At 40.3% G+C, this 27,890-nt stretch overlaps 1 protein-coding gene and 1 long non-coding RNA gene across 2 annotated transcripts; both read right to left on the bottom strand.

Moving 5' to 3' along the window:
• Positions 1–1,426: 1,426 nt before the first annotated feature.
• On the bottom strand, positions 1,427–16,121 carry LOC108438401 (L-asparaginase 1-like). Its single transcript, XM_017716192.2, has 12 exons — positions 16,030–16,121; positions 15,373–15,471; positions 14,769–14,907; positions 10,798–10,936; positions 10,555–10,680; positions 9,003–9,098; positions 8,612–8,738; positions 8,301–8,422; positions 5,762–5,941; positions 1,982–2,080; positions 1,713–1,763; positions 1,427–1,623 (listed from the first exon to the last, which is right to left on the bottom strand). The coding sequence occupies exons 2-12, from the start codon at positions 15,440–15,442 to the stop codon at positions 1,573–1,575; spliced, it is 1,200 nt and encodes a 399-aa protein (XP_017571681.2). The 5' UTR covers positions 15,443–15,471; positions 16,030–16,121; the 3' UTR covers positions 1,427–1,572.
• Positions 16,122–19,767: 3,646 nt separating this feature from the next.
• On the bottom strand, positions 19,768–21,808 carry LOC119262574. Its single transcript, XR_005129763.1, has 2 exons — positions 21,687–21,808; positions 19,768–21,170 (listed from the first exon to the last, which is right to left on the bottom strand). It is a non-coding gene; the product is annotated as an uncharacterized LOC119262574 (long non-coding RNA).
• Positions 21,809–27,890: the final 6,082 nt, after the last annotated feature.

The raw sequence follows: 27,890 nt of genomic DNA, 5'->3' as shown, positions 1-27,890 counted from the left end.
ATTGTGGTTTATCGTATCGAAAGCTGTGCTGAGGTCAAGTAGCACTAAGAGAGATATGTAGCCTTGATCAGAGGCAAGAAGAAGATCATTAGTTATCTTAACTAGAGCCGTCTCAGTGCTGTGGTGTGGCCTGAATCCAGATTGGAATTTTTTCGTATATATGGTTCTTGTGTAGATATGAACTAAGTTGTTGGGCCACAGCTTTTTCTAAGATCTTAGATATAAACGGTAAGTTAGAAACAGGCCTGTAATTGGACAAAACGGTGACATCAAGATTTGGTTTCTTGATCAGAGGTTTGATAACTGCTAGTTTAAAAGCTTTGGGTACATGGCCCAGACTAAGGGACGAGTTCACTATAGTTAAAAGAGGGTTTATAATGACTGGCAGTACATCTTTGAGTGATTTTGAGGGAATTGCATCGAGGGTGCAGGTTGTGTAATTTGCAGAGGTGATAATCTTCTCTAGCTCCAGCTGTTGGAGTGGGTAAAAGGGTTCCAGCCTTTCTTGTACAGCTGTGTTTTGTTTTATATCAGCCAAGTCAGATGACAGCCAAGCTGGATTTAATACTGTGGGTTGAATTTGTTGTCTAATATTTTCAATTTTATTATTAAAGAAGTCCATAAAAACTTCACTAGTGAGAGTTGCCGGAATTTCTGGTTCAGTACCTGCCTGATTTTTTGTGATTCGGCAAATCACACTAAACAGAACTCTAGGATTATATTTATTATTCTCGATCAGCGAGGCCAGATATGCTGAGTGAGCTTCAGTGAGAGCATTTCTATACTCTGTCAGGCTGTTCTTCCAGGCAGAGCGGAACACTTCTCGCAATTTCCGCTCTAGCTTCTGAACTGTTTGTTTTAAGGTCTGGGTTTTATTGTTGTACCATGCCTTATCCTTTTTATTGTAAGTGGGGCCACATTTTCCAAAGTGGATCGTAAGGTATTTTCTAAATAATCGGTTAGTAAGTCTAGCTCCATTGGGTCTGATGGAGTGGAGACTGGGGTTGATAGCTCTGGGATATTTTCTATAAATTGTAGGGCGGTAAAAGGTTTTATTGTGCGCTTTGTTGAATAGCGAGGGGATGTACATACATTATGGCTAAGACACAGCTCATATGAAATGAGGTAATGGTCGGAGATCGCTGAGGTTTGCGGTAGGATATTAAGCTTGTCTATGTTAAGACCTAGTGTCAAAAGTAAATCTAACCTATGACTACAGTAGTGTAGGCCCTGTTACATTTTGGGTAAAACCAACAGAGTCTAGGATTGAGGTAAATGCCTTTTTAGTGGGTCATCTACCTTCTCAAGTGTATCCAACTGCTGAATGCCATTAGCAGTCTTTCCGCTGCTTATTGTAAAATGAGACAAAAGAATTAATTCTAGTTTAGATTCTTTAAGTCAAATCAAAACATCATGAGGCAGTGAATGGAGGCAATGAATCAGTTTATTTGATTAGAACATTAGAGATCAATTAGACTTTGATGATTGGTTTAGACTGTTTACTTTTCTTGACCTTTTTTTACACACAGACTCAATCATTTCATCTTGTTTTAATGACCAATCATGTTGATTTTATTCCGGTGTCTGTTCTCTCTCTCCCTTTGGTCCAGGTTCCGCATTCGGCTGAAAAAAGTGGAGAGAAAGGTCTTAAGTAAGAACTGGAATATAATCCAAAATTGATTCCAGTAACACAGAAAATCCCTCTAACTCACCAGGCAGTAGGGAGGGGCACATGATTCCCCATACAAACTGTGCTTCAGTACCTGAAACACATTAAAATGCACAAAAAGATTCATTTATAAAGCCACCTTTAGTGTTTCCTTCTATCTTTTAGCTTTTTTGTTCTAGATCTTATGTTGGCTGTGAGTTTCAGCTTCTCCATCAGTAACTCCTCTGAACAAACACTGCTTTAATGAAAACTTTAATATACAGGCGGTGATAGAGCAGCACTAAACTCATTCCAGTAGAAGCTCAGACACACCTTGCGTTTTGTCTCTGGGTTAAAGTCTGAGTTCAGCACCCAGATCATCTTGGTCATTGCTGCCTCAGGAGTGATGTCATATCCAGGAATAACATGTGCCTTCATCAAAATCGGGGACACAAAGAAACAAGGCCACAGTGGTCAGTGAACACAGTCAATACATCATGCTTACAGGCAGGACTACAGAAATTAATAACTGGCTTATTGCTTTTATAAAAAATATGATAAAATTTAGTGTATGGTATTATTTTTGCTGTATAATGAACATTTGATAACGCTGCACTGTTTTATGCAGAACCTTCGCTTTATAAGTACATTCTGGTCACCAAATCACCACCGCAAGTCTAATTCAGCACCAATCCAGCATCGCCCCTCCCCTCACTCTGGGCTGTATCTCAAACGGCTCGCTGCTAGGCTCCCTGCTAGGAGTTTAAATACTGGATCCTGCAGCCAAACAGAGCAAAACACAGCTAAGGAACAGTGACTTGGGTTCCCCCGAACCCAGACTTCTTGTCGAGAAGATGGTGTCAATTACGTTGAGAGACCATTTGATCAAATCCATTTTCCTTAGTTTGAAGAACAGCAAGAGAGTAATCCTTTCCAGCTCTATCTCTCTTTTTACCCAAACGATACAAGTCCTTTACTCCTTCTTTACTGTCCAGCCTCTCATACAGCTCATCATAGGCCTGAGCCTTTGCCTTTGCCACCATTCTTTTTGCTACGCAACTAGCCTCACAGTACTCCTGCCTACTTCCTTCATCTCTCTGGTTATTCCACTTTTTCTTAGCTGCCTTCTTCTTCTGAATACTCTCCTGGACTTCCTCATTCCACCACCAACTTTCCTTGTCTTCTTTCCTCTGACCAGACGAAACACCCAACACATTCTTGCCAGTTTCTCTCACCACCTTAGCTGTAGTTTCCCAGTCCTCAGGTAGCTCCTCACTGCCCCCAAGGGCCTGTTGCATTTTTTCCCTGAACTGCCTGCAACCATCCTCCTCCTTCAGCTTCCACCATCTAATCTTTGGCTCTGTCTTCACTCTCTTCCTCTTCTTTGTTTCTAATCTCATGCTACAGACAACCACCCTATGCTGCCTTGCTACACTTTCCCCTGGCACCACTTTACAATCTCCAATCTCCTTTAGGTGGCATCTCCTGCTAAGGATATAATCCACCTGTGTGTACCTCCCTCCACTCTTGTATGTCACCCTGTGCTCTTCCCTCTTCTGAAAATACGTGTTCACCACAGCCATTTCCATTCTCTTTGCAAAATCTACAACCATATGACCATCTGCATTTCTGTCTTTCACACCATACATACCCAGCACCTCTTCATCCCCTCTGTTCACTTCACCAACATGCCCATTGAAGTCTGCACCAATCACCAATCTCTCCTCTCTAGGGACACCATCTACCACTTCATCCATCTTACTCCAAAATTCCTCTTTCTCCTCTAACTGACAACCAACCTGTGGTGCATATGAACTGACCACATTACAAATTACACCATCAACCTCCAACTTCAGGCTCATGATCCTGTCTGACACTCTCTTTACATCCAGAACACTTTTCATAAGCTGTTCCTTTAGGATTATCCCTACTCCATTTCTCTTCCTCTCTACACCATGATAGAACAGTTTGAATCCACCTCCAATGTTCCTGGCCTTGCTTCCTTTCCATCTGGTCTCCTGGACACACAGAATATCTACCTTCCTTCTCTCCATCATGTCTGCAAGCTCTCTGCCTTTACCTGTCATTGTCCCTATGTTCAGAGTCCCTACTCTAACCTCCACACTCCTGCCTTTCCTTCTCTCTCATTGCCTTCTAACCCACCTTCCTCCTCTCCTCTTTGATGGTCTTTGACCTACAGTAGTCCAATTTCCACTGGCACCCTGCTGGTCAACAGCACCGGAGGCGGTCGTTGTTAACCCGGGCCTCGACCGATCCGGTATGGCAATCATATTTGTGACTTAGTTCATATTTATACATCAGTTCCACAGGAATAACATATATTTTTATGTATTGCACAGGTTACATCAACCCATTTTCCTTTCAGTTCACTCACTTTTGGCACGAACATTGGTTACATCGGTTCTGCATGTGTATACGCTATACTGCCAAAAGGATTCGGTCATCTGGCTTCACAAACATATGAACTTGAGTGACATCCCATTCTTAATCCATAGTATTTAATATGATGTCAGCCCACCCTTTGCAGCTATAACAGCTTCAACCCTTCTGGGAAGGCTTTCCACAAGGGTTAGGAATGTGTTTATGGGAATTTTTGACCGTTCTTCTAGAAGTGCATTTGTGAGGTCAGACACTGATGTTGGACAAGAAGGCCTGGCTCACAGTCTCCACTCTAATTCATCCCAAAGGGGTTCTATCAGGTTGAGGTCAGGACTCTGTGCAGGCCCGTCAAGTTCTTCCACACCAAACTGGCTCATCCATGTCTTTATGGACCTGCTTTGTGCACTGGTGGGCAGTCATGTTAGAACAGGAAGGGGCCCCAAACTGCTCCCACAAAGTTGGGAGCATGACATTGTCCAAAATCTGTTGGTGCTGAAGAATTAAGAGTTCCTTTTACTAGAACTAAGGGGCTGAGCCCAACTCCTGAAATACAACCCCACCCCATAATCCCCCCTCCACCAAACTTTACACTCGGCACAGTGCAGTCAGACAAGTACCATCTCCTGGCAACATCAAACCCAGACTCGTCCATCAGATTGCCAGATGGAGAAGCGTGATTGGTCACTCCAGAGAACTCCACTCTCCACTGCTCTAGAGTCCAGTGGCGGCGCTTTACACCACTGCATTCCACGCTTTGCACTGCGCTTGGTGATGTAAGGCTTAGATGCAGCTGCTTGGCCATGGAAACCCATTCCATGAAGTTCTCTATGCTGTTCTTGAGCTGATCTGAAGGCCACATGAAGTTTGGAGGTCTGTAGTGATTGACTCTGCAGAAAGTTGGTGACCTCTGCGCACAATGCCCCTCAGCATCCGCTGACCTCTGTCATTTTATGTGGCCGACCACTTCATGGCTGAGTTCCTGTTGTTCCCAATCACTTCCACTTTGTTATAATCCCACTGACAGTTGACTGTGGAATATTTAGTAGTGAGGAAATTTCACAACTGGACCTGCTGCACAGGTGGCGTCTGATCACGGTACCACACTGGAATTCACTGAGCTCCTGAGAGCGACCCATTCTTTCACTAATGTCTGTAGAAGCAGTCTGCAGGCCTAGGGGCTCGGCTTTATACACCTGTGGCCATGGACGTCACTGGAACACCTGAATTCAATGATTTGGATGGGGGGAGTGAATACTTTTGGAAACATAATGTATTTCGCTTTTACATCAATTCCACATGGGTTCCTATAAGTATATATATATATATTTGTGTGTGTGTGTGTGTGTGTGTAGTTCCACATCAATAAATGCAAACATTTCAATTAAGTAAAGTCAGTGCATTTTTGATGTGGTACAGGTGTAATAATACCCTGGAGATGGTTCTGATGTGTGAGATACTGGTGCTGCTGTCCTGATCTACTCAGCCTTCAGCCTTGAGTTGATGACCAGCTCACCAGTGCCAGTACCTCACTGTAGAGCACTAACTCCTGTGAAGTACTGCGTAAGTGAAGAACCTGTGGCATTTAAAGTTTGTGAAGAGAGCAACACACTGAAAGATGGAAGGAGGGACTGAAGCTCAAACAACAGCAGAAACTAAAAAGGTTTCTGATGGTAAAACCCTCCACTTGCTGTGGGGGACTGTGTTGAGTGGTACCTCAAATGTAGCGTAGATGGGTAAGACGGTGCCTCGATACACCTGAGTACAGTTCAGCATCAGAACACCTCTCTTATCAGCTTCAGTCAGACATTCCTTTAGCCAGGCAACATCTGGAACGTTCCCACTTCCGTACGTCTCCAGGATGACACCATCAGCTCCGACCAGAATGCCACGGACCTGGACAGCAGGCAAAAAACACAATATATATAAATTTGGTAAATACAGATTTAGCGCATCTGAACTACTGAAAAACATTTAACTTCAATATTCAATTATTCTTTTTACCATTTTATTACTTTAACACCACTATTATTGTCTTTGTGTTGTTTTCTTCTTCTATCTTTTGTCTTACGCAACATAGTTATCTTGATGGATCATTCTCAGCACTGTAGTGACACTGACATGGTGGTGTGTTAGTGTGTGTTGTGCTGGTCCGAGTGGATCAGATACAGCAGTGGTGCTTGAGTGCATCCTTTGACCACTGATGAAGGACTAGAGGATGACCAACACAAACTGTGCAGCAGCAGATGAGCTGTCGTCTCTGACTTTACATCTACAAGGTGGACCAACAAGGTAGGAGTGTCTAATAAAGTGGACAGCGAGTGGACAAAAGTGCACATATATTGGGGGGATTGATTCTTAGATGCATGACGATGTGGATGTGGATGATTCTGAATTGTCAAAATGTCAAAACTCGATTTCCGTGGCGGCCGAACTTCATTAAAAACTAGTGCAGGGGTCGCAACCCAAATGTTAACAAGAGTTATTTTGACCATTCAGCAAAAATCAAACCACCTTGGGAGACACAACATTTTACCATCTTGGCTGTAAACTTGTCTCAGTATGTGCTGATATTCTAGTATAGGCTAAAAATATATAAACAAAAACACAAACTCACTCTGCCCTGCTTTCAGCTTCAGCTAAGCTTTAAGTGCTTTTCTCGCATCTCCAGCAGGAAAATTTTCCTCAAAAGTAGATCAGTTTCTTGTAAAATGTCTCTCAGCATTTAACTTTTTAGGAAGTTGCTTCTTGTTCGCCAGCTTCAAATTTTCTTGTTCCAATTTAAACGGTGCCTGAGGGGCCAGAATGTAACTGCTTCGCCATTTAAGGTGGAACGGGAAAATTTGAAGAAAGAAAAAAAAAAGCTGGTGAATGAGAAACCAACTTCAGCCTTGTGACTTTTTGGTGGTTGAGTTTCTCATTGCAGATTAAACATATAAAGAAACCAGCTGGAGTGACTATAAACACTAATAAGTCCATTCATCTCCAAATTATTGATGTCCGTCTTAAATCTCTCTCTTTGCCGTTTCGTAGCTATTAGCTAGACGAGACTGTTGTCTGTGTTGCCATGGTGACCAGCAGTCTGCGCTGATCTTCAGGGTTAAAGGGTGTATCAGGACTTCTACATGAACTCCAGCATTTAAGACCATTTACTGTTAAACTGTGTTGAACGATCAGCAGAGCTTTATTTTACTGTAGAGGAGGATTATTATATTATTACCTACTAATCTAATTCAGCTGTGGAGTCGTGACAGGGCAGTAAAAGAGCTGCAGCGATTTCAGAGTTTCTGCTCAACTCAGAAAGAATGAAAGAATGAAATGAATTAAAAACTCTATCACAACTTTTATTGCCAAGGATTTGCATCTGTTCTCAGTCTTTAAGAACAGCGACCTGTCTCAACGATATTTTACTGACATACCAACACCGTCCTCGCCCCCAGAGCTGAGACCAGAACTGAAGTTGTGAAATCACTGAAGAAAACTGGTAGAATAGCTGTAACATCTGCGTGGACATCCATTACCACTCGATCTTATTTCACTGTAACAGCGCATTTTCTCACAGATGAGCAGCAGCAGTGCCCCCTGTGCTCCAAACAAGAGCAGTGAATGAGAGTCTTCCAGTTCACTCACCACATCACTTCATTTGTTTTATTAATAAAAGATATTGGAAGTAAATTCATTATGGATCATTACAAATATTTTACTTTAAAAGTACCAAGTCCTCACACAGTGAGATAATAGAAATCCTGTATAGAGAAAATGATGCACAGATAATTGATTCATAATCGCATCACAGCCTCTGAATCGTGAGGTGCCTAGAGATTCCCACCCCTAATATATAGAGCAAGTGGAGCTGATAAAACGGCCAATGAGTGTAGAAATAAGGAGGTACTCATAATTCTGGCTGGTCAGTGTATATTTACTCTCTTTAATCCCTTGTTTTTTTGTACAGTGCTTGACTAAATTGTCAGTGAAGTCTCCTTCAGTTCCCCCCGAGATTAAATAAAGGATGACAGATTGATTGAAGTTATTATGGTAATGTTAATACACTCATTGGTAGTGGACTTCACCACCAGTACTATCTCAGGACTGACCATGGCAAATACCACCGTTATACTTGGGTTTTGTAGATTAAGCTGCCAGCTTTATTTTACAAAGATAATTTAACAAACAGATTTCAGTAAAGGGGTAGAACTAATGCTCACAGCTGCATTATTCGTTTTCTAAGGCTGTGTCTGAATTATATTCAACTTACATAATTTTCTGTGATTCCAGGGAAAAATCTCAGGATCCTGACTTGTGGTTTTTCTGCCCGTGTGAATGCTTTGCTCTTTAAGGAGGGAGGGAATATGGGCTCCACCATCTTATGTTCATATACTGAAGAAGTAAAGAGATGAATTAGTTTTCCACCTGTGTAAATACAGCACTGCACCATAATACATTCATATAAACATATATTTAGTTTTTACTGATGAGAGTCTTAATCCGTACATGATGAAATGTCTCAAGACTCATCATTAAAGTGTAACTGAGGTCTGGAAAGCAGTAAAGCTGCTTGGCATTTACGTTTGATGGTAGTTTCCAGGCTGGCGATCGGGAACACGTCAGGACTGTCAAACACACTGAAGGAGTCACAGTCAAACTTCACCACTCGGTTGCCCTGGTACAGTTTGTTCAGATCATAAAGCATCACCTGGAAGTAGACAGAGGAGATCAAAACTGTGGATACTGTGTAGATTCGAATGTACCGCTTAACTATGATGGTGTGTACATAAGTTACACCTTCAATTTCTGTTGTTGCATCAAACATTGATATTTACTATGTGCTTTTGTCCCTCAGAAAAAAAATAAAGAGAAATATTATGCTGGAGCAGTTATTAAAGGATCTTTATGTATAGATGCATAATAATATGAATGCATAGTTCAAACAGAATGTAATATAAAACAAACAGCCGACCTGATGCAGCATCTCTCTGTCACAAAAGTACCCAGCCATGAGCATCGAACCAACAAAGTTATCCAGACCGTCAGTTCGAGGATGGAAGATGGGCATCTACAGATGCAGGGGAAGAGGAGGTGGAATCACAATTCTATATCAGTTATTTCTGGCTCATAACTCCCTAAAACAAGAGGAACGTGGAGATTGTAAAGATATTTTGTCATGAATCAAATTTGATCAATCGTTTTTGTTGTGGTTGTTGTGTGTACTTTCTTATTTGTTCCTGACTATGTACAACCCCATTTCCAAAAAAGTTGGGACGCTGTGCAGAATGTAAATAAAAATAGGATGTAATAAAATGCAAATCATGTAAAGCATATTCTTAGAGGAAAATGCTACAAAGATGACATATCAGATGATTAAACTGAGAAATGTTATTGTTTTTTTTATGCCTAATTTGATGCCAACAACATGTTCCAAAAAAGTTGGGTCAGGGTCCTGCTTACCGCTGTGTTTCATCACCTCTTCTTTAACAACACTCAGCAAGTTACTTTTAATGATATTATGTACCGTAGACGATGAAAAGCGGAAGTTCTTTGCTATTTTACATTGAGAAACATTCTTCTTGAATTACATTTACATTTACATTTACATTTACAGCGTTTAGCAGACGCTCTTATCCAGAGCGACTTACAAGAAGTGCTTTGTCAATCTAGAGAAAGTATCTTTGCTAGTTACCGATAGCTTAGAGAAAAAGACGGTCCTGGGCTCAGATACTGCTAGAAACAAATGTCACGGCAGACACCAACAGAAAAAGAACCAGAGTTGAACGCAGAACTCAAAGCCATTCAAAGCAATACAATAACAATAAGATACAATACAATAAACTACAATACAGAGTGCAGTACAATAAATAAGTTCAGCTTATAGTTCAATGCTCATTTGTTGCTCTATTTGATGGTGCAGTCTTTCACAGAGTGGTGAACCCTCACCTTCACTTCTGAAAGACTCCGCCTCTCTGAGCTGCTCTTTATACCCAATGTTACTGACCTGATGCCAATCAACCACCAGGTGTTTTTTTTTTAGCATTACACAACTTTACCAGCCTTTTGCTGCTCCGTCCCAACTTTTTTGGAACATGTTGTTGGCATCAAATTCAAAATGGGCTTAAAAAACAATAACATTTCTCAGATCCAACATTTGATTAGTTGTCTTTGTACTATTTTCAATTAAATATAGGGTTTAACTGATTTGCACATCATTGCTTTTTTTTTTTGCTTACATTTTGCACAGCGTCCCAACTTTTTCGGAAATGGGGTTGTAATATTATAGCAGTAATTTCTGGCTTGTAGCTCCCTAAAACAAGTGGAACGTTCAGATTGTAAACTTTCAATCCCTGCCAGATCAGTGTAGAAGAGATATTTTGTCATGAATCAAATCTGATGAAACGTTGTTGTTGTGGTTGCGTGTACTTCCCTTATTTTTGCCCAACTATGCAGTTATTTGCATGATAAAAAGTGTAAAATGACTTAAATGACAAATCAATTGGTAAATGTGCAGGAAATGTGACCTGAGCTCCAGTCACGATCACAGGCTTGTTGATTTTCCCCAAAATAAAGGACAGAGCAGAGGAGGTGTAGGCCATCGTGTCTGTTCCATGGATAATAACAAACCCATCGTACACGTCCATGCGTTCCTATAAATGGCAGTAATAAGAAAGAGAGAAAGAAAAGGAGTAAAAAAGAGAAAATTATAAGTGACAACATGAGTAAAGTTCATTCAGAACAGTAGACGGTCATTTCTTGTATTTTACCTTAATTCTTTCAGCCATGTCACTCCAGTCTTTAGGGGTCACATTTGAGGAGTCAATCGGCGTTGGTAGGCTGTCCATTCTGTAGAGAACTTTATACTTTTGACTTTTGGCTTTAGGATCATCTTCAGCCAACTGGTGACTGAGAAAACAAGGGAAAACGGTGATCTTAAATGAAAGTACACTACAGTACCTAGTAGTTTTTTTTCTCTGCTTCCAAGCAAACTGTGGAAGAGCTGCATGAGCCTGCTGGCTGAAAGTAATGCACGAGCCGGTGTGCATGCTAGGCTAATGGCAAACCCCACACGACCAACCGTTCCATCGCTGCTTCTCTCCAACGTTTGTTCCTTAGAGAATAAACTGGACTACCTCCGGATTCAGCTGGCTACCCAGCGTGAGTTCAGAGACTGCTGTGTTTTTGTTTTAACGGAGACGTGGATGACGAGCTCCACTCCAGACTCAGCCGTTCAGCTTAACGGCCTGTTGTGCTTCCGTGCGGACAGAGACGCTGAGCTGTGCAGTGAGACTTGAGGTGGAGGCCTGTGTGTTTACATCATCACTGAATGGTGTAAAAACGCGGCACTAGTCTCCAGTCACTGCTCACCGCTGATGGAGTTTGCGATTGTCATAGCCAGGGCATTTTATTTGCCTAGACAGCCGAGTTCGCTGTATATAATAGCGGCGTATATAGCTCCTAGTGCTAATGCTAATGCCACACTGAACGAGCTGTATCAGTGACCTCCGGTACACAAACCCAGACTGACTGTTTATTGTTGTTGATGATTTCAATCATGCCAATCTGAAGTCAGTACTGCCCAAATTTCACCAGTATGTGGACTTTGCAACCCGGGGGCTAATGTGCTGCATCTTGTTTACACAAATATCCCTGGCACATACAGGGCCGAGCCCCGCCCCCACTATGGCTACTCGGACCACATCTCTTCCAGCATACAGACCGCTCATCAGACATGCCAAACCAGACCAGAAGCAAGTGAGAACCTGGCCGCCAGGAGCTATCTTTGCTCTGCAGGACTGTTTTGAGCACACTGACTGGGAGATCAGTTCAGAGTAGCAGTAACTACTGGTGACTCCATCAACCTGGAGGAGTACACAGAATGAGTGACTGGCTACATCAGCAAGTGCATTGTTGATGATGATGATGTTGATGATGTTACTGTCTCCAAACCTGGCACAAATTACCCCAACCAGAAACCATGGATGACTGCAGAGGTGCACATGCTGCCAAGAACCCGCAACAAGGCTTTCAAGACAAGGGACAAAGCAAGCCTCAAGGTTTCAAGAGCCAAGCTCTCCCGGGCCATCAAAGAGGCTAAGTGTGCCTGCTCAAAGAAAATCCATGATAATTTTCAAAACACTGCTGACACATGGAGCATGTGGCAAGGCATCCAGGCCATCACCAACTATAAGTCACCTCCACCTGCTTCTGACAGTGATGCCTCCCTTCTAGACATGCTTAACAACTTCTGTGCTCTGTGTGAGGCACAGAACGGCACAACCGTGAGGAAAACCACACCTCCTCCAACTCACAGGGTTAAATTACTGTACTAATTATTACTGTACTAAATAATTATTGTACTAATATAAGCCAACCAGTGAAACAAGACCTGTCAATACAGAGAAAACCTGCATAACATATACAAACATAACAAATGATTATGCTACTAAATCCAAAAAACAGACAGCAAACTCAGAGTTCAGCACAGAGTCTAACGAGCGGGGATTACATCACATGCAGCAACGAGCTGCTGAAAACCCAGAAGATGTGGACTGGAGTTCTGGATTGAACTGTATCGGCCTGTGCTCAGTTTTATTCAGTGATTCATCAATAACAGCCGATCCAGTGCAGTCCAATACTCCACTCCTTCTTTTAGGTCTCCCTGTGTCTCATTGCTGTGAGGATGTCTGGCAGATGCATGACTGGCCTGCTAGCTTGTGCAGCTGGACTCATTAGGCCAGAAACCTCCGTTACGCAAGTGCATGAACGTCCAGCTACGCAGACACTGTTTTACATGTCACTGCATTCTAAACATGTCACAACACAATTCACAACAACACAAGCACGAGCTGCATTCTGAGCATTACAGTAAGGGGAACTATAACGACAGCCAAGCCTGACCAGACTGACCCATACCATCAGACTGCGGTCATCATCGGCCATCAGTATACAATCAGTTAGTCACGCTGTGAACATGTTGTAGTGTCGGTGCAGAAGGAGAACTAGATGTTATGAGTTCAGGCAAATGCTCTTTTACTTTAATAGGCACTTCAACAATGAGTAGAGAACTGCCCTGCCCAGCACTACCCCGACATGAACACAGGGAGGGGGCAAAACAGGAGGACAAGACACACCAGGAGGGCAGATTAGATTAGGTTTCTACATTTAAAAACAATCGTTGATTATTCATCTGTCACTAAATGAATCAGACCGTTTATTAATGCATATGTCACTATTATATGTTTTAACACAATATTACATACTGACTAAACGGATGTTCCTTAGGGCTTGTCATTAAAGGGTTACTAAAGGTGGATATGTAGAAAAGGACCTTATCCTCATTGTTAAGTATGGTAGAGGATCTTTGATGTTTTGGGCTGTTTTTTCTCCAAAGGCCCCGAGAATCTTGTTGACCTCCTGGGCTCCAAGAAGAAAAAGGAGATTTTAATGAAAATCTGGCTGCTTCTGCTTAAAAGCTGAAATTGGGTCATGGTTGGATCTTCCAGCAAGACAACTATCCAAAATGTACGTCCAGATCCACAGAAAAACGGCTCAATGACCACAGAATTAATCTTTGTCATTTATGTTACGTGTCTCTAATAACTGTAGTTACATATTAACAACACATACAATATGAACATAGGTCCTAGTGTAATAGGGTGCAACCGGGTCATATGCTGTTTTTCCAACAACACTTTTCTGATTAAAGCAGGTGTAGAAGTGCCTGCATTATGAAAGCACAGAAAACACCAACTTCGCTAAACTTCAGCTGACTGAGCGTATTAGTTTATCATATTACAACACAAATATTCCACAGTATTATGAAATAATTACGCTTAACATGAGTGAGAAGTTCCAGGGTAGCTGTTACTGTAAACACAGTGAAGTGACAGCTAATCCACAAATTGCTTTAGGGTTATTATAGAACCACACACTCCTTATATTTGCATTTTTATAGTTTTGTATTTATTTATTCATTTATTCATTGCATGATTTGAAAACTCTAATTACCCTCTGCATCATTAAAGTTTCAGGGTGAACGGACCAACAGAAACGGTCCAAAACTTTGGAGATAAAAGGTTCATTTCACTGCCAGTGACATTTGAATGAATTATATGGGAGTCATTTCCGAAGCTGTGCTGTTTCTGTTATACAGTCACATTTCACAGTAGTTTAAAGCTGTAGATTAAACTTTGGTTATCATGTCGCAGCACAAGCGTCCCACTGTCAGTGCAGATACAGTATAACTCTTATAATGTAGTAATTACACACCTGTTACAATCAGTCTTGTTAGAAAAAACGCAGTTCATAGAAGTTATTACCTTTAACTTGTTATACATGTGTAATTACACAAGAAAAAATGCTGTTATAACATGTAATTCCATGAGTCATAATTGAAGCTGATACACATTTATATTTATATAATCCATCTGTTACAGTGAATCATCACCATCACCAGCAGTTCCACTGTATTGTTGATGAATAACTATGCAGTTATTAAGGACACGTGGTGTAAAGTGGGACCACCATCACGGCCTAAGCCCCACTGAAAACCTGTAAAGAGGAGAGTCCTAAAGAGAGGATCTAGAACCCTGGAGGAGGATCTGAAGAGGAGCCGGAGTGCTCTCACACTGCTCATTCTAATTTGTTTTCTCAGGGTAAATGTATTTCAACAGAAGATGGAATTTTTCAGAATGTTTTTGAGATAAAGAACCATGAAAAATGAGTTTTAACTCACTATAGCATGATGAGGCCGTCCGGGGTGACGATGCGGTTCCAGACATCCTCGTCTGATTCTCCTGGTTTCCTCTCGTAAAGGATGGTGTGGCGAATGATGAAGTCTTTGATGACATCCAGCGTCTGTGGAGCGAGCTTCCCTTCATATAAAAATAGTGATATTTAAACATGAACTGAACGGTTTTGGACAAAATACACAATTGAAGTGAAATATATAGCGTGACTCGAGGAAAAGTAGAAATTCTCTGTACAGAAGCGCAGTGTCTGCTTTAAAATGTGCTCGAATATCAGAAGTACTGAGTGAATCTGGCTGTTACAGCTGGACTGTTTTAAAAGATCTTTATAGAGTTTGTATGATTGGTTTGTTTGGATTTGAGATATCGTGTATATTTCAGTGTAATGAGAAACACACGTTTGTGCAGAAAGTGTTGGAGTAAAAATGTAGATATTTTACTGTGAAACGCAAATATTTCACTAAAGTACAGATCCTTGAGCAAAAGTACTGAAGTATGGCGTTTATTCTTGCCGCCACTGGAATTCACGCACATTCCTGCAAACGCTCAAAGACTTGAACACATTCCAGATTAAATAAATGACCAACTTACCGTCGTCATCTTTCTTCATTCCGAAAGTTCCTCCAGTGTAGAGAACATACACCTTTCTCTCCACAGCCATGGTCCAGAAATGGGAAAGTAGCTCTACAGCTAATACAAAAATGAAATCAAAGCACGTTTATTGTCCCGTCACATTTCCACAGGTGTGAAGGCGAGTGGAAATCTAAAGTGTGTAGCTTCCTTGTGTGTGTGTGTGTGTGTGTGTGTGTGTGTGTGTGTGTGTGTGTGTGTGTGTGTGTGTGTGTGTGTGTGTGTGTGTGAGATATATTTGAAATACGATATGCACAAATTTCCATATATGTGAGTCTGAGGTACATAAATGACAGTTTTTCAAATGTTATACGATAAAATAACAGAAAGGCTGAAAAGGTTACAGTAAAAATGATTTTTAAAATATGATCCAGTTGTGAATAAGAGTGAGATTAAGGCCACGGTAGTTCAGTGTTTTATTCATTTATTTTCTATTAAATCTAGAAGGAAGAATCTTTTTCAGGTAACTTTCTGTCTTTCATCACGGCTTCATTTTACCTTTTAGAAGAAACTTTCATTTTAAAATTTCCATTTTCTATTCTGATTTCTTGCTTATGAAAATAATAAAAGTACAGTACAGAAATATTAAATATGCACAAGAAAAATAAATGTCAATACCTGGTACCTGCGTTCTTGGTGACACGTAGAGCTAAGTGGTGTTAATGGACTGGGTTGGGATTTAAATACCAGTCTGTAGCTCCACCTATTTAAAAAAGTCAGAAGGTGACCAATGAGCTGTACACAAGGCGTCAGTGATCTCATCAGCATGAAGACCAATGACAGGATGGAGGACGACAGCAATGTGGAAAAAGCTGCATTTTGTCACATGAAGGATGAAGCAGGTGTGATGTCACTCACAGAGACTCTGTAGGAGTCAAAGGGGAATTCCACCATTTGTTTGTTTTTCCTGAATTCCACATAATTCAATCGCTGAAATGTAAATAAAATCACAGACTCACGTCTTTACAGTGGTACAGATATAGACATTTTATTTACCATCCAGAACCACCAGAGAACCTACACAAGTGTTCTGAGTTCATAAGGAATGTTGATGATGGAAAACAGTGGAAAATCTGGAATAATCAATTTTCTTTGGGGACTATTTTGCCGCACGGCGCCCTGCACGTCTCCCTCCACCACTTATCAAACTAAACTTATCAAATTTATCAAACACTTCAAAGGTTTTCTGGTTCCTGGGAAGCGGCACCGGCTCTTATTTGATAGAGAAATGTACCCACATCCTGCTCGAACCGGTGGGAGTGAAACCGGAGATGAAAAAACGATGCTCTGACAGATGTGGGATAAAGAATGACTCCTTTTTTGAAACTGGAGGTGTTTGACAGTCAAGGAGTCTAAGGAGTCTATTACTTTATTTGCTTCTGTTCTACAAAAATGAATCATTCTGTTATGTTTACAGCTTTTCTCAGCTGCTTTTGTCCATCCAGAAGCTGTAATTTAAAGACAGTTAACACACGATACTAATCAGAGTCACAAAACACTAAACACACACAACAACAGACAGCTTTTCCATCAAACACCACAGCTGACCGCCAGGAGCATCAGATCCTTTAATCGGCCACTGAACACTGACCAAACAAACACTGAACACATGGTTCAGGTTCAGAAGCTCCAGCTTTCGTTAGTGCTGTTTGTCTGAGCTGAACTATCTGCTGGCACGTTACTGTAAACAGGTTTAAACAGGTTTCTTTTGGTCCATTCATCATTACTTAACACGCAATGTAAAGAGCAACAGGCATGAAAAACATCAAAAATATGGAGGCATGAGGTTTTGTAGTATCTATCTGTGCGAGATATCCTACACACTTTAGATTTCCACTCGTCTTCACACCTGTGGAAATGTGACGGGACAATAAACGTGCTTTGATTTGATTTTTGTATTAGCTGTAGAGCTACTTTCCCATTTCTGGACCATGGCTGTGGAGAGAAAGGTGTATGTTCTCTACACTGGAGGAACTTTCGGAATGAAGAAAGATGACGACGGTAAGTTGGTCATTTATTTAATCTGGAATGTGTTCAAGTCTTTGTCTGAGCGTTTGCAGAAATGTGTGTGAATTCCAGTGGCGGCAAGAATAAACGCCATACTTCAGTACTTTTGCTCAAGGATCTGTACGAAATATTTGCGTTTCACAGTAAAATATCTACATTTTTACTGTACAAATGTGTGTTTCTCATTACACTGAAATGGATGGCAGAATTGGAAGTAGGTTTTGTTGGCCATGATCAATGTTTATCAGGATATCTAGAAACAATAAACATATGGTAGCATTTTACTTGAAAGTCAGTAATAAGCAGGTAATAATATGTTAATACTATTGTAACAAGTCATAATAACCTAAACATTACACACAATTACATATTGTTAAAAATACACTTAATAAAAAATAAAGCTAAAGGTGTTTTTCCATCCTTAGAATGATTGCTTTACAATAAAGTTGCATTATTTTGTTAACAGGTAACTTTCAAAGGGCATATTTACCTCCGTTAATGCTGAGTAACTAGAGTGCCTGTAGGTGGCGCTACAGGTAAAATAACAGAACAATCATGAGTGATTATAAGTCAGTGATTTAGTCATAATGTCTGAGCAGTTACCCACGTCATTATAAAAAAAGGTGATATGAGACGCATGAACTGCCATTCAGTTTCACTGTAACTACAGTGTGTAGCCGTCACACTGCACCTGAACAGTTAAATGCACAACAGGCAAGAAACTGAATTGAACAAAAGTAGCATGTAATTTGTCCGTTAATACAAGTTATCATTTCATTACTTTTTACTGACCTTATTATATATCAACAACTAGAATATTGGCATGTAATGTTTAGTTTAGTACAACTTACCATAGAATTACCATATCATCACCCACTTATTCCCCATCTGTAAAACTCTATCGTAAAGTCTTTAGCTCATATTTTCAGGCAGTATACCAATATTAGTCTTTAAACTAAGAAGCTATGTTTGTTGTTTTGGGGGGGAGCACCTTAAAGCTATCATCTACCTAGTAATGCCATTGTGTGAGCTAAAGATAAGGAAAATATAAAGAGCACTTCTGGAAAATCGCTTTGGTTTGGTCATTTATTTATGGTATTTTCCCTTCAGCCAGAGCCATGTACACCCTCTAAATCTGAGGGCTGACATACGCACAGTGTAGCCAGCACATGTTTCAGCAGCAAGGCTGGGTAATCGGAGAGTGCAAGTGCTAGACTGACCTTCCTGTGTCCAGAACAGCCTGTGTCTCCCCATAATATGAAAACATTATGAAGGGCATAAATATGGAACAAAGGCCCTGTTTGGTTAGACGGATGAAGACGTTTAGTACAGAAGACAATTCCGCTTTCTAAACCGGATCAGGTCGTGTCTTCAGTCCCCAAACGATCATTTAGTGCTGGTAGTGGACAGGCGATGGGAAACGGGAAACATGCTCCCGTCCTAACACTTCTGGAATGTGCTGAAGACATCATATTTAGAAAAAGAGCACATAACAGAAAGAACCTTAGGCTGTTCCTAGGACTTGGTGGATGTGTTCAAACATGACACTGTCATAAAACTCCTATCAGATGGCAGCGTGAGATATGAGATTCTTACCCAAGAGGTTCAAGAAAGTTTGCTTTACTTTGAAGTTGATGTCAATATCACGTAAATCTGTTATTACACAGTTATTACAAGATCTGTTTTGCAAGGGGCACCAAAAGTCGTTAATTCGTAAGGAAATATTTATAACATAACAATACAAGGAATAAAATTGTACTTAGACGTGCTTGATTCACATATAACGTTCTGAAAGTTCTGAAGTGAGAATTTTTATTGTTACTAATCTGAATAAAAACCTCACTGCACCTGGCTATTAAAGAATAACAGGTAAAAACGAATTAGAAATAAGGGAACTTTAGCTTGTACAGCGCTAACAGCACGTTTCAGCAAAACCAATTAGTACTAAAAATGTTCACTTTACTGAGAGGGACAGAAAGTAGTAACTAAATAAGAGCAATGAGTCAACGGCTTTATTAACAGATAATTAATGGCACTAACTCATGTTACTACATTATACGAGTGTAATAAACAGCAGGTAAGGCCCAGTTTAATAAGCCATCATCTAATAACAAACTAATCAGTTAACAACGTACTCAATTACTAATTACTTTCTAGTACATAATCAGATACTAAATAACAACTAATCCTTATTGAATAACTATTAAATAAAAACTGAATACTTAATTACTTATTAGAATAATATTAACATCTAATTTGCAAGCCTGTTTGTACCAAGTGTTACCAAATAATCTAAAAGTGAGTGTGAGCTTCGTCGTCATTTCTTCTCATCACAAATGAGATTCTTAATTTTTAATGACTCAGATCGACATTTAATAGAGAACAGCAGCAGAGAGGCAGAAAACACACTAAATAGACACTACAAACACTACAATTCCTCTGTAAGTATACAGTAGCTTAACAATAGCAATATCAATTAGCAATAGTATTTTAATGCAAACACGAAGAAAAATAAAGCTGCAGACAAAGGATGGATTAAAGTGACTGTGCATTTAAAGCGAGTAAGATTAAAGTGTCACAGTAAATTGGCTGAGTGTGGAAGTTAAAGTGCAGCAGATAAAGTGAGAAGTAAGGCTGCGGTAGCAGGTCAGTGAGAAGGTCTTTAAAGGTTTAAAGGTCCATCAGGTGGATCTGCTCAGCAGTCTGACTGCCTGCTGAGGACTTGTCCCCGAAGCTCCGTAGATCTTCATGGCATGAGAGTGGTGTAAACAGTCTGTGTGGATGAGAGGGATCCATCCTGACGCTGCGCTCCTTACTTTTAAATCGTTTGGTGTAGGTGTCCTTAACCCTCCACTGCGTGAATTATTACATGAACATGATCAAATGTTTTAATGTGTTTCTGTTATTTTAAATTTTTTTTTAAAAATTAAAAAAAAAACAAAAACATGTATTTCTAAAATTTCAATGGGTTACTGGGTAAATTGTTCCTATTTGGCAACAATGTACAGTTGTACCATAGCACCATAAAATCTTTAAAAAAGGTATCATAAAATTTTTATCCTTTTATTGAAAACAAGAACAAACAAATCCAACTTATACCTGAAACGTACAAACCAATATTTACAAATATCGGAAATTTATACTATTTCAATTGGTATTTTGAATGTATGGTAATAACAACACAATAAAAATCACTGGTCATGTGATGTCATAAAGTACCTGTCCTTTCAAAGTAAAAGACCTTTTTCCACAACACAGATTTTATTTCACTGTTCTTAGTAAAATTCTGATAAAATAATCGTTGCCATTTGGCAAGACTGTGCAGTAGAGGGTTAATGGCAGGGAAGCTCGACCCAGTGATGGACTGGACAGTCTTCACCACCTGTTGCAGGGCTTTCCTGTCTGAGACGGAACAGTTTCTATATCTGACCACAGGTCAGGATGCTCTCAGACTGAGATGTTGCGGTTATTCATCATGAAACTAGCCCATGTCAAAAAGGACAAAAGAGATGATGTTGCTCTCTTTTTGAAATATATAGATATCAATCTAGAAGAGTTTTAAAACAATTTCTGAAGTTCTCAGACACCAAACCACAGTGAGAGCCATTATCTACAAGTGAAGAATCCTAGGGACATTGGTGAACCTGGCTGGGAGCGGCCAGCCTGCGGGAATAAGGTTCCAGGAGAAAATCCGAGGAGCTGCAGGTCTCTCGAGCTTTAAGATCAATGATCATAACTGTAGAAGAAGCAGACTGGGCAGAAAGTGATATTCATGGAAGAGCTGCAATGGTCTCGAGCAGAAAACAATCCTTGTTATGCATTTGTAGAAAAAGCAAAAAACGAAAAAAAAGAAAGAATATATAAAAATGTGTATTCACACACACACACACGCAATATATATATATATATATATATATATATATATATATATATATATATATATATATATATATATATATATATATATAAATTAATAAATTAACAAAAAATTAAGCCTTTTGAGATGATGTTCTATGGACGGACCAAACTGAGAACGATTACAGTACCATGAAAGGAATTTGCCTCTTCCTGATTATTGTTTATTGTCACATTGAATGTTTTACACATTTAATTTATTTAAAGATTAAAGTTCTTTATCATAAAATCACCCATATGAAAAAGTACATAAGCAACGACGAAAAAACTGTGGACACTTATCCATCTGAAAAGTGTTTATACAGCACTAAGAATCTCAGACATCACCAAACCACAGAGTTGGAGAACCTTACTGGGATTGGCCAGCCTGCAAGAACTTCTCCAGGAGCAAATCATCCAGAGAGTCACCTAAGGTTCCAGGAGAACATCCAAGGAACTGCAGGTCTCTCCAGCCACAGTTAACCTCAGTGTTCATAACTACTGGAAGAAGCAGAGTGGACATAAGTGACATTCATGGAGGAGCAAAAAGGCAGAGAACATTAACCCAAAGAACCAACGCTCATCTCACATTAACAGAAATAAATTGATTGAGTAATCTCTAAGCCTTTTGAGATGATGGTCTATGGATGGACCAGACTGAGCATGACAGAGATCCCTTTGTATCTGCTGTAAACTGAATTCTGTCTCACAGCAGGAACATCTGACCATCATTCAGACATGTGGGTGGTGGGATGGTGTGGGGATGTTTGACTGCCTCTGGACATGGACAGCACTCAGTTACTGAAGGAACCATGAGTTCTACTCTATATCTGAGGGTCTTAAGGAGGGTGTCTGTTCATCTGTCCATGTGATGAAGCTGAAGAAGAATCGAGTGATGCTGAGAACATTTCCCAAACCAGAAACGCAAATCCACACTGGAACGGCTGAAAAGAAACAAAATTAAGGTTTTGGAAATTAAAGCAGCTCTGCAAAGAAGAGTGAGCTCAAATTCCTGATGGAATTATGGGAAATGTTGTTTGCAGTTTTTGCTGCTAAAGGGCAGAAAACAGGTTTTCAGAAATAAGGAAGGGGCAAATACTTTTTCACAGCCCTTTAGCAGCCATGGAGCAGCAGTAAACCTTGGTGTAGAGTCAGTGCAGCAGGATGAGGGGATGTAAAAGAATTAAACAAACTAATCAGTTTTTTTTCCTTTGAAATCTTTCACAGCACCCCGATGGCAGCGTACTGGGTTACTCTTATAATTCTCTGGCATGTGTTCTTCAGCCGTAGGTGGTTCTGGATAAGAACCACAATAACGCTGCCAAGTAAAACACTGTTGAGATGGTAAGGAGGAGAACATCAAACCCAAAAACAGGAGATTGATTACATCAGTAACAAATCAGGCCAAACATCAGACAGGTTCCATCACCACACCTGTGTTTATGTGTGGTTCACTGGTGATATTCAGTGCTTTCCCACCAGAGCGATGGTGAACAGTCATTGGTGGAGCACATGACGGACTTATAACTGTTAATAAACCATTTCATAGGAATAAATGAGAAGAGACACTTTAATGTGAATAAACTATGTAGCGTTATGAGATCTAACTTTATGTTTAGAAAAAAAGTAGCCTAAATATGATCAGTTAAAAGGTTATACATCTAAAATTTCTAAAGCTCATATGGTAACAGGAATATTATATGATTATTTAACTTATTTCCAGGTGTCTTTGTTGCTTTTTCAGTTGCTTGTTAACACAAATAGCTGATCAGCCAATCACACGGCCGCAACTCACAGCATTTAGGCATGTAGAGGTGGTCAAGACAACTTACTGAAGTGCAGACCGAGCATCAGAACGGGGAAGAAAGGGGATTTAAGGGGCTTTGAACGTGGCGTGGTTGTTGGTGCCAGACGGGCTGGTCTGAGTATTTCAGAAACTGCTGATCTACTGGGATTTTCACGCACAACCATCTCTAGGGTTTACAGAAAATGGTCCGAAAAAGACGAAATATCCAGTGAGCGGTCAGTTGTGTGGACGAAAATGCCTTGTTGATGTGAGAGGTGAGAGGAGAATGGGCAGACTGGTTCCAGATGATAGAAAGGCAACAGGAACTCAAATAACCAACCAAAATCTCTGAGGAACGTTTCCAACACCTTGTTGAAAGTGTGCCATGAAGAATTAAGGCAGCTCTGAAGGCAAAAGGGGGTCCAACCTTTTACTAAAGTGGCCGATGAGTGTATATTGAGAGAAATCATTTCATTACATTGGCAGATACATTTGTTGGTACATTTCTAAAAGCAACCAAGAAAACATTTACTTCATAAAACTTCTTAAAACAACCAATTAAATCATTTTTGTATTACAATAAAGAAACAATGATCTCAACGTTAGAAATATTGAGCAGATCTAAGATCATTTCACTTGAAATACCGTTTCTTTGCAGTCAGTTCCAGTCTGGATGTGAAGTGAAGTTGGTGTACAAGGTGAGTCAGAAGTCACAGGACAGGTTTTATTTTATTTTTTAGCCTATTATCGACTTTTATCTCTGGGGTCATCTCAAACAAACTGTATATGCTGAGAAAATCCAGTGTCCTGTGACTTTTGACTCACCCTGTACATCTCATGTGTGGACTACGCCCTGATTGGCTGATATGGAGTCGACAGGAAGCTCTTCTCTGAGATCTGCGCCAACCTCCAATTTCCTCCAATCACTGTGCTTCAGTTCTGGACCTGATCGGTTCAGCAATTGATCAGTACATGAGGACATGTTCTTAATTTTCTTCCTTGGAGAAGTTTAGACACTGACAGCACTTTCACAAATGAGGCCCAAAGAACGAGACTAATAATAAAACTGTGTTGGAGAGCGTGATGTCCACAATTTGTTGTTGGAAAAATATGCCCAAATAAATAATATTTAAATTTTTTTTTTTTCTGTTTCCAGTAAATATTTGTTTTATTTCTCAGGAAATGTTTGGATCACTTTGCTGTGGCAGTTGTTCCAGTTCTTTCCAGAAGATGTTTGGACAGGTTCTCTGTGTGTTGAGGGTGGGAATAGAGCAGAATCACAGCGTGTTAAACACAGACACTCAGCTCATTCAGATACTTCCATTCTTCTGCAGAACAGAGCTGAAGAACCTGAAGAACCATGGATTCTGTATGATCTGGAGGGTGGACTGAATGGACAGATGCTGATGAAAAACCTGTGTTGGAAAGTAAGTTTCCATTTTAGTCTGCTACCCTGTTTGTGTGACTGAAGATTTCTGGTGCCTCTAAATTAAAACCGAATGTGTTTTGAAGGATAAAAGTCAGAGAATAATTCCTGAAACTAGAGATGTAATGAGAGTGATGATTGAACTATATTAATCCTGAAAGCAAACCTGATAAGAAAATGAGAATCAGATTACAAAGCTAGATTTTAGCAGTCATGCAAAAAAACACCTTGTAGCGTTACGTCCGCAAAACTAAAACTAAAGCTAGACACGTCACAAATAACACAATAACAACTGTTACTATTAGAGTTGTAAAAAAAGTCCATTTCATGTATTAATGATTGATTTTTCTAGTGAATCACACTATATACTCTATATGGTTATTGTACTGTTGTTGTAATCATATTGTAATTGTAATTGTATTGTATTGGGGCAGTCGCGTGCTGGAGGTTAGAGATCTGGCCCTGTGACCGGAAGGTTGCCGGTTCAATCCCCAAGGCCGACAGTCCATGACTGAGGTGTCCTTGAGCAAGACACCTAACCCCCAACTGCTCCAGGGCTGCCTACCGCTCCGGGCAAGTGTGTGCTCACTGCCCCCTAGTGTGTGTATTCACTAGTGTGTATGTGGTGTTTCTCTTCACAGATGGGTTAAATGCGGAGGTGGAATTTCCCCGGTTGTGGGATCAAAAAAGTAATCACTTACTCTGCTCTGTCTGTGGAAGTGTGAAATCTCCAGCTTTGTAATGTGTTGCACTTTCATAGCACAATTAGATACAGCCAAAAGATTTTAACACCTTTGTACCCATGAAAGTGGACCAACACTCTGTGGGGACTATTTCACCTTCTCTAATCCTTGTTTCAGGTGCAGAGCTCTGAGAGCTTCTGCCTGGCTGAAATACTGAAACAGACGCATTAGTTTGGAGGTTCAATTCTGTCTTTGTAGTTTAACTGATTTTCGGAGTTTATAGAAACTTCAAAGACGCTATTAATTGATCATTTCATTCCAAGTCATTACAAAGTTGCAAAGCTGGATTTTTAAAAAGGAAAATAACGAGTGATCTTACTTTGTGTTATATTTCTTATTTCGTGGTTTCAGCTGAAGCCTGAAGTTGAGGAGAAGACTGGAAAGACATTCACAGTTTTTGAGGCCCTGATGTACCGGAAACAAATTGTGGAAGGAACAAACTATGAGCTCAAGGTAGATGATCATATTTCAGCTGCTGAAGTTCTGCTTGCTGAGCAGTGAAGCACTGATATTGGTCCTGAGTGGACAGTCATTTTGTCTGAGCTCATACTTTACTGACCATTACATTTTATCAGTTTACCCTGTTTCATACAGCACCATGTGGGAGTGGGTTCTAAAGAGTTCTCCAACTACAATCTAGATCTAATGATCTAAAGATTATCAATATTTTAGATTTGAAAATATCCCCCACAAGTTCTCCTGACTGTTAAAAGTGGTCTACCAGTCTGTAAAGCATTGAAATACTTTGCAGCTGCAGCATGAAGCATCATGTATTTTGATCGTTACTCCCTGAGAAATCCACAAATCCAGCTTTTCATTTTAGTTAAAACAATCTCAAAGTGTTTTACGAAGGAAGACAAATGAAACCATCAGAAAGATACGATACTCTGGGCTGAACCGAATATCTTTCAGAGGTTCCTGACTGTCAGTTGATAATATATTAAGATTAGATTTATTGACCCATATCAGTCCCACAACAGGGAAATTTGTCCTCTGCATTTAAACCATCCGTTCAGTGAAAGACCACATACACACTAGTGAACACACACTAGGGGGCAGTGAGCACACTCGCCCGGAGCAGTGTGCAGCCCTATCCATGGCGCCCGGGAAGCAGTTGGGGGTTAGGTGTCTTGCTCAAGGAAACCTCAGTCACGTGCTGTCGGCTCAGGGAGTCAAACCAACGACCTTCTGGTCACAAGGTCGGTTCTCTGACTTCCAGCCTATATTAGACCCTTGGTTACAGTGATGGGGTTACAGCAGCAGCTGGTCTGGACAGAAACTCCAGCATCATTATTAACACACAAACTTCAAAACTGATCTGAATCTGGATCTAAAATCTGCTCCATTTTTAGGTGCTGATGAATTTGTTTCTGATCATAGAACATCTTCTCTCTTCATTCTGATCATTTATATTCATTTGTACAACAGTTTACACACCAACACCATCTGATTGGCTGGAAAGAGTTTACCTGTGTTCACAATAACAACAACAGCTTTACTCTAAGCTGCTGGAGCTACTTTATGGTGGAAGGAATGGTAAAAATGTAAAACATAGTGTAGCATTTTATAGTAATAGGCTCTTTGTATTGTTTTCAGTGAGCAAGGAGGCCAGACGTACCTTCGAGCACACTTTAATGAGCAAAACAGACCAGAAGACACATTTAACACATAATAACAAACTACCAAGCTTGACAAAGAAACACTGAGCAAACAAACACAAGCTACTCACACAAGTACATCAGACAAAGTGATGAGTAGACCAGACAAACACTGACTGAAACAAAGGGCTTGGTAAAGGCTAGAATGATAGGTGGGATAGGGAAGGCGGGAAAGGGAGGAGCACAAGAACCAAAACAAAAACACAAGCACATGGCTAAGAAGCACATGGCTGCAACACAGGAGAAGAAGCAGATGAAGACAGAGGGACAGAGGAGACCACGACACGCTTTTAAACACCAACATCATATTGAAATCATGCAGCATGACATCACATTTCCCAAACCCTATGAATAAAACTGCTTAGAGAGTTTGTGTTGGAGCTTGAAGGAACAATTGTGGGGGAAAGTTTTACATCCAAAATTACAACAAGTAAAGCATTTTGTAACAATTATAACAATGTAAAGATTTAATAATAAATATATGGGTGTATAACTCTGTCTCTTTTTCTCTCTCTCTCTCTCTCTCTCTCTCTCTCTCTCTCTCTCTCTCTCTCTCTCTCTCTCTCTCTCTTTCTCTCTGTGTGTGTCTCTCTCTCTCTTTGTCTCTCTCTCTCTCTGTCTCTCTCTCTCTCTTTGTCTCTCTCTCTCTCTGTCTCTCTGTGTGTCTCTCTGTCTCTCTTTCTCTGTCTGTGCCTCTCTCTCTCTCTCTCTCTGTCTCTCTCTCTCTCTCTCTCTCTCTTTGTCTCTCTCTCTCTCTGTGTGTCTCATGTCTCTCTTTCTCTGTGTCTCTCTCTCTCTCTCTGTCTCTCTCTCTTTATTTATATAATATCTAATTGTTAGACAGAGACACAGCCACCTCGACTCCCTTTCTATTTTGGGGGTTGATGTTTGACAGAAAGGAGTCAAGAAGTGTCTGGATTTCTTGGCTGTCGATGGCGTGGAGATATTTTTCGGTGCTGTCCTGA

The sequence above is a fragment of the Pygocentrus nattereri genome, chromosome 27, assembly GCF_015220715.1.
Source record: "Pygocentrus nattereri isolate fPygNat1 chromosome 27, fPygNat1.pri, whole genome shotgun sequence".
Lineage (NCBI taxonomy): Eukaryota > Metazoa > Chordata > Actinopteri > Characiformes > Serrasalmidae > Pygocentrus > Pygocentrus nattereri.
The sequence above is the reverse complement of the archived record's forward strand: the minus strand, read 5'-3'. Positions and strand labels throughout refer to the sequence as shown.